General features: G+C 46.1%; 1 protein-coding gene across 1 annotated transcript; it reads right to left on the reverse strand.

The window, feature by feature from the left end:
* Nucleotides 1-5,074: 5,074 nt before the first annotated feature.
* LOC131940561 (histidine-rich glycoprotein-like) lies at nucleotides 5,075-5,743 on the reverse strand. The gene has a single exon (XM_059299248.1). It carries the CDS (start codon nucleotides 5,741-5,743, stop codon nucleotides 5,075-5,077), a length of 669 nt encoding a protein of 222 aa, XP_059155231.1.
* Between the last annotated feature and the right edge of the window lie 1,236 nt (nucleotides 5,744-6,979).

A 6,979-nucleotide genomic window follows, 5' to 3' on the forward strand; every position in this document is an offset into this window, starting at 1 on the left:
CGTCTGCTACGTTTTTAAACTTGACTTCGGCTGTCGTCGTCCCCCCCCCCCCCCCCACCCTACGTAGGGGAGTTCCCCACCCTCCCGCTGTGCCCAGTCCGTGTGAAGTTTAACAAGAGGGTGTGCGGCAAACAGTTTTGGGGACATTTCAGGCCTGACGGGGAGCAGACGGCGGCGGCTACCTGTCAGGGGTCAAAGATCACGACGAGAAGTCACAGAGCAGCAGACGACAAACGAGCGAATGTGACATCCGTAAGCCGAGCCAACGTCCAAGAGAGCCACGGTCGCGAGAGGTAGAGTTGAGTTGTTTGCTAATGGTCACGTGACCAACAATGTTGAGCAAATGACCAGGCGACCTCTGACCCTTGACATGTCAACCAACAAAAAGCAATAGTGTAAACATCGATACTACAGGCCCGTTATATTGACCTATCGTAGAGCACGGTGTACATCAGTTTATTTAGTTAACCAATCACACCATTTGTTATATCAGTTTTAGCTGACCCGTGGCTGCATTTGTTAGGCCTATAAGATCAGTTTATTTAGCTGACTAATGGTGTCCCCCCCCCCCCCCATATCTTACATCAACCAATTACCGCCGCTGGATCCAGTAGCTGAGAGGTCACTGACCTTAATTATAATGTAGTCGTTACTGACATACGGTTTTAATTAAGCTGGACTACAGATAGGTTTACACGAGAGATGGACTACAGGTAGGTTTACACGAGAGCTGGACTACAGGTAGGTTTACACGAGAGCTGGACTACAGGTAAGTTTACACGAGAGCTGGACTACAGGTAAGTTTACACTAGAGCTGGACTAGGTTTACACGAGAGATGGACTACTGGTAGGTTTACACGAGAGCTGGACTACAGGTAAGTTTACACTAGAGCTGGACTAGGTTTACACGAGAGATGGACTACAGGTAGGTTTACAGTTTACATTATAATTTTACATGTTGCCCAGATTTGAAGAGATAAATCAGCACATACGTGTAAGTCACTGTTTTAAAATGGCCTTTTCTTGTCCCAAAACTATCTGGACCATAGGCTCCCTACTGACCCATTAACCTAATTAATTATCACCTACAAAACCAGCGTTATCAGCTAACAACAGGATGTTTAGGGAGTTGGTTCAACCGATCAAAGTCAAGGTCATCTCTACACATGCTAACCAAATACGCAAGAGGGATGCAACATACCTTTCAACGCTGACCTTTCAACTAAAAAACAAACACTCGCAGTTTCAGCCATATGTATATATTTGTATGTACAGGGGAATTCTCTGTAGGGACCGACCTATCCCTAGCCCGACCCCACCAGATAACTTTACCCAAGCCGCCACTGAAGCCCAACGAAGTCCTGTTTGGGGTCAATCCCCCCCCCCCCAATTCGTTAAGAAAAGTCACGTGATCCGGCACCAGCTATGTGAGGACGTGTTGCGCGATCTTGTGAAAGGTGAACTCACCTTGTGCCAGCCGAGGAATGTAGGTCATCGTCTGATTGATCTCACCCCCAGATCGTCTGTGACCTAGTTCCGCGGTTTGATAAGTTTCTAAAAATAGGATTCTAAGAGATCTGACCTTTAAAATAGACGCGGTTGGGTGTTTGCGCTTTTCTCCGTCACGTGGTGTAGCTGACCAATCATAGCCTGGCATCTTCTTTAAGAAACTTTATTTCAACTCTGCTAACTTGACTAATCCCACGCGATGCCATGATTAATTAAGTTAATTAATTACGTGGCTGACTAATTCCATTACAATGTATTCTGATTCATCTGACTTTCGCGTTAAAGCTACTTTAAAACAAATAGTGTTATTTTTGTACTTTCCTATTAGCATTAACGTGGACCTCGCTGGGATGTTACCAAACAATTTTTCTACCGAACAAGTAACCCTAACGTTAAACTCGCAGACTGACTCCAAATTAAACGATTGCAGTATCGTTTTCTTCTATATTAATGGTATCGTTACCTTCAATACCGGTAGTATCGTTACCTTCAATACCGGTGGTATCGTTATCTGCGATACATGAGACATAATAGAGCCCAGGGCTAGAATCCCCTGGAATTCGACCATCAAGCTAGGATTCAAGCAGACGTTTCTAGAAAAACCAGTCATCTTTTACATCAAACACATTTTCCTTCTAGAACTTTAAAAAATTCTGAAAACCCAAAAAAAAAAAAAAAAAAAAAAAATGACATGTGTGAAGCTGCTTTCAAGTCCCGTTCACACAACTTTTTGCGTGATCTCACATTGTCTGTTCCTGAAATTACTGAGTAAACGATTTACTGAAGTGAAGTTTGAAAACATTTGACCACCCTTTTTGTCTAGTCTTTGCCTGGTCAACGTACCCGGACACTTACCATTTAGGGGAGGGTCAGGTGGCTCATCGGAAAAGGGTGATGGGTCTCACTAATATTGGGTCTCACTTTCGATTGGTTGGGTCTCACTTTTGATTGGTTGTGTCTCACTTTTGATTGGGTCTCACTTTGATCGGGTCGCCGTATGGATGCGCCTCACTGATGACAAGTCTTTGAATGCCTGTGAACTTAATTTACCAGGTAACATCCATCATAAAGCAGCGTACCAACAGTGTGGGGGGGGGGGGGGATGCATCTGCCCCGAGCCCGCCCCTAACGAGCAGACAATAGACCGCTTGACCAAGCTAGGATAGACCACCATTAGCTGGACAGACAGCAGACGAGATAAGGTCACCGCGGTGAATGCCTGGGTCCAAGTGCGAGCAAATGGTCAGTTTCACTGTTGATTTCTCTGGTCAGATGGACTGGTCATTCCGCTGCTCGGCGTGACTAGGCGGTACTGCGCGTGGCCAGCGGACAGAGTCCAGTCGTTGCCTGCACGAGCATCAGGTCAAGTGGTCAGTGTCGTCCCGACACGGCTCACCCCCTGACCTTGTTGCTGTTGGTCAGTTGTACGGCCAGGTGCCGGGGATGCTGGGGCTGAATGCCAGCACTTGATCACCCCTACACCACTCACCTCCCCTACACCACTCACCTCCCCCCCCCCCCCCCCCATTGTACCATACAAAAATATGACCATCGAATGTCACATCTAATGAAAAATAAGACACCCCGCCTTCTCATCCAACCCGTTCCCTCCCCCATCAAACCCAGGATATAAATGACTTGATTTAACCATTACAATGAAACACGTCCAAACCTTTAATTAACGACAATCAAACCCCAGCCCCCCACCCCCCACGCCCCCCCCCACCCCGTCTTGGCTGGTGAGTGCAGGTAACGCCTGTCTGTTCAGTCCTCACACGTGTAGATCAAAGCTAGTTTTACCTGTCTGAGTTGTCAAATATTTGTTTTTATGTTCGGACCAGCAACAAACAGTTGTTGTAGACAAACAGTTGTACACGTGAAGTTTTGTCTCGATGGTCTGTCTGCTGGTGGTGGTGGGGGGTGGGAGGATGTGCTGAGGGGTGGGGAGGGGAGGGTGTTGGGAAGGGGTGGAGACGGCGGGGAGGGTGTCTACATTCTGCCGAGCATTTATTGAACGCGTTCTGCTCGTCTTGACCTTGACGTCACGCGCAGACACTTGTCTGCTGCAAGCCACGTCGTGGACGTCTGCCCACTTCTCGTGGCCGTCCACTTACCCTGGCCGTCCACTTATTGTGGCCGTCCACTTACCGTGACCGTCCATTCGTTGTGCCCGCAAGTCCTGTGTAATACACACACTCAAAGTTCAACTGTTTATTAATACCCTAATTAACATTTCCACCTCTATTAGCGCCCCCAACACACCATTAATGACCACCGCCATCCCACCATTAATGACCGCCGCCATCACACCTCTAATGACCGGCCCAAACACCTGTCTGGCGTCCTCCTAGTGTGGTCACAGCTTGTACCAGCGCCCTTTGACCCTCCTCCCTCTGCGCAAATGTCGATACTGCGGTCAAGGTTGAGCTGGCGTGAGGGAGTTCAAAGAGAGCTCATTAGCATAATTTCAATGTTTTCCTACTCGCGAGCATAGATCTACGTAGTTTTCATATTTTAAACCGATTAGCCGTACACAAAGACCGTTTCGTCACGTGATAAGGTGGTTAAAACACCAGGACCTTTAACTAAATTAGAACACCATTTTGGTGGGAGCCTTTTTGTTGGGAGCCATTTTGGTGGGAGCCATATTGCGTGACAATTTCATATGACAAAAGAAGTCAAAGAAAGCCAGCGTGTAATATTTACAATGTTGCTTCCATTTTGATCAACACAAAATCTAAGTTACCTTTTACAAAGAGAAAAATAATAAGTTGAGTATTATTTGTTTTGGTTATAACTCAACCAGTGAACTACATCACAGATAGCCAAACCATCTGGTATTAACTGAAATAAAAATTGTCAGAGAACAAATATATTGAACATCTTATTTTTGGATTAATTTAAATATGGAAATTTGTTGGTGAAATACATTTATTTTTTAAATAAAAAGTAATTAAATGTTTTTGGCAATAAAAATAATAAACATTTTATGTCTTTTAAAATAACATAACAAATGCGTATCATCAAATCAGCGCAGTTTCAAGTGCAACCGACAAAAACTTTTCTCAGTCAAATACAGTATCAACATTAGTTGTCATCACTTGCTGTCCAACTATTGTTTCCCTCAGTAGTAGGCCCTAATAAATTACTTGCATTACTAAAACTTGCTAATGATTGGCTGTATAACATAGACAACAAACCGTATCTCACCAACAAATAGACATATTTAAATTTTCACTTTACTATATAGCTATTAGCTTTTACTAGACCAAATTATTTAGTTATTAGCTTTTACAACAACACATTATTTTAATGTTTAAATCACAAGCTTATATCGTTTTTTCATATAAACTTGATACTTGAACCTAACGTACTCACGTATGAGCTAGATGAAAGCGGATTTTCTATTGCCGACCCTTTATCTGCGACGGCATGAAGATGGAGGTTCGCATGTTTATATGTGCTCACACGTTTGAGTACGTTAGGTTAAAGTGTCATGTTTTTATGTGTTCACATGTCCACTGTACCGGAAATTTGTTCGCTCGGCCGTAGAGACTCGTGTACGTTAATGACCCTTGTCCCTGCTTGGTGGCCCATGTACTGTGGTGGCCCATGTATTGTGGTGGGCCATGTACTGGGTGGCCCGTGTACTGTGGTGGCCCGTGTACTGTGGTGGCCCATGTACTGTGGTGGCCCATGTACTGTGGTGGCCCATGTACTGTGGTGGCCCATGTATTGTGGTGGCCCATGTATTGTGGTGGCCCATGTACTGTGGTGGCCCATGTACTGTGGTGGCCCATGTACTGTGGTGGCCCATGTACTGTGGTGGCCCATGTACTGTGGTGTGGCCCATGTACTGTGGTGGCCCATGTACTGTGGTGGAGTGGTGGCCCATGTACTGTGGTGGCCCATGTACTGTGGTGGCCCATGTATTGTGGTGGCCCATGTACTGTGGTGGCCCATGTACTGTGGTGGCCCATGTAATGTGGTGGCCCATGTACTGGGTGGCCCGTGTACTGTGGTGGCCCATGTGCTGTGGTGGCCCATGTACTGTGGTGGTCCATGTACTGTGGTGGCCCATGTACTGTGGTGGTCCATGTGCTGTGGTGGTCCATGTACTGTGGTGGTCCATGTGCTGTAGTGGTCCATGTACTGTGGTGGCCCATGTACTGTGGTGGTCCATGTACTGTGGTGGCCCATGTACTGTGGTGGTCCATGTACTGTGGTGGCCCATGTACTGTGGTGGCCCGAAATGGCGCCTGGCGAGGGTTCCGCTTTATCCTAGCATGTCCAATTTGTTGTCTAGACGAGTCGTCAGTCCACATGGGGGGGGGGAGCTATCGGTCAATCTTCACGCCGTCTGCTCAGTTGGGTGACGTAGATCAAAGAATTTCACGGCACGGCCTTTACGTGGGGTGGGGGGGGGCACATCAAGGTCACGTGCTCACCAGTCAAGACACCGGGGTCGTCTGGTCACCTGGGTCAGACTGTTACATGGGTCACCTGGGTCAGAAGTACTCACACTCTGCTGGGTCGGGTTGTTACATGGGCTAGTAGGGTCAGAAATACAAGGTGCTGAGTTAGTCCCGATTGTAATGTATGCTGGTCAGAATTTAATTAAACGTCACCGTGTCAGGGGCGGGGACCAATGGGGGGTCATGTTTCTTAATTGGAAGGTCAACTTGGCATGCGACGTGACCTTTACTATCCCAACAGGTCAGTTGTAAGGTCACCACGCCCTCTCCTGTAGATGACCTTAAGAGGTCACAACAGGGGCGGTAAGGCAATTATTTCCAGAAAGTTCCGGCGCCTTAAAGTTTTGACACGAGAACGTCCAGCGGTCAGTGGTCAGCGATTGGACTAGACTGAAATATCAGGGCTTGTAATGGTCAGGCTTCAGTAGAGCCTGAGATTTATTTAAATTATACCCTCTCACAGGGCATATGTCTTATGTTATCCCAAATCTAGTAAACATAGGACCCTCTCACAGGGCATATGTCTTATGTTATCCCTAATCTAGTAAACATAGGACCCTCTCACAGGGCATATGTCTTATGTTACATGAATTGATCTCATGCTCTCTCTGTAAAATAACTATGGTGCCTAGCTATAACATGTTGCCTAGCTATAACATAGTGCATAGGTATAACATGGTGCCTAGCTATAACATGGTGCCTAGCTATAAAATGGTGCCTAGCTATAAAATAGTGCCTAGCTATTAAATGGTGAATGGCTATAAATGGTGCCCAACTAAAAACATGGTACCCAACTATAAAATAGTGCCTAGCTATAAAATGGTGTTACGAAGTTTTCTCAGATATACCGAGTTTTTTTTTTTTATGACACCCCTAGGCGTTCCTCTACCACATCACAAAATATCAAGGGGGGGGGGGGGGTCGTTCGGCAAAAAAAAGTTCGTTTTATATCTCAAATAAGGAGAATTTCACTCACGGTTATATTTTAGCCCTTG

This window comes from Physella acuta, unplaced genomic scaffold (genome assembly GCF_028476545.2).
Source record: "Physella acuta isolate Inbredline_101_S28 unplaced genomic scaffold, ASM2847654v3 ptg000322l, whole genome shotgun sequence".
NCBI lineage: Eukaryota > Metazoa > Mollusca > Gastropoda > Physidae > Physella > Physella acuta.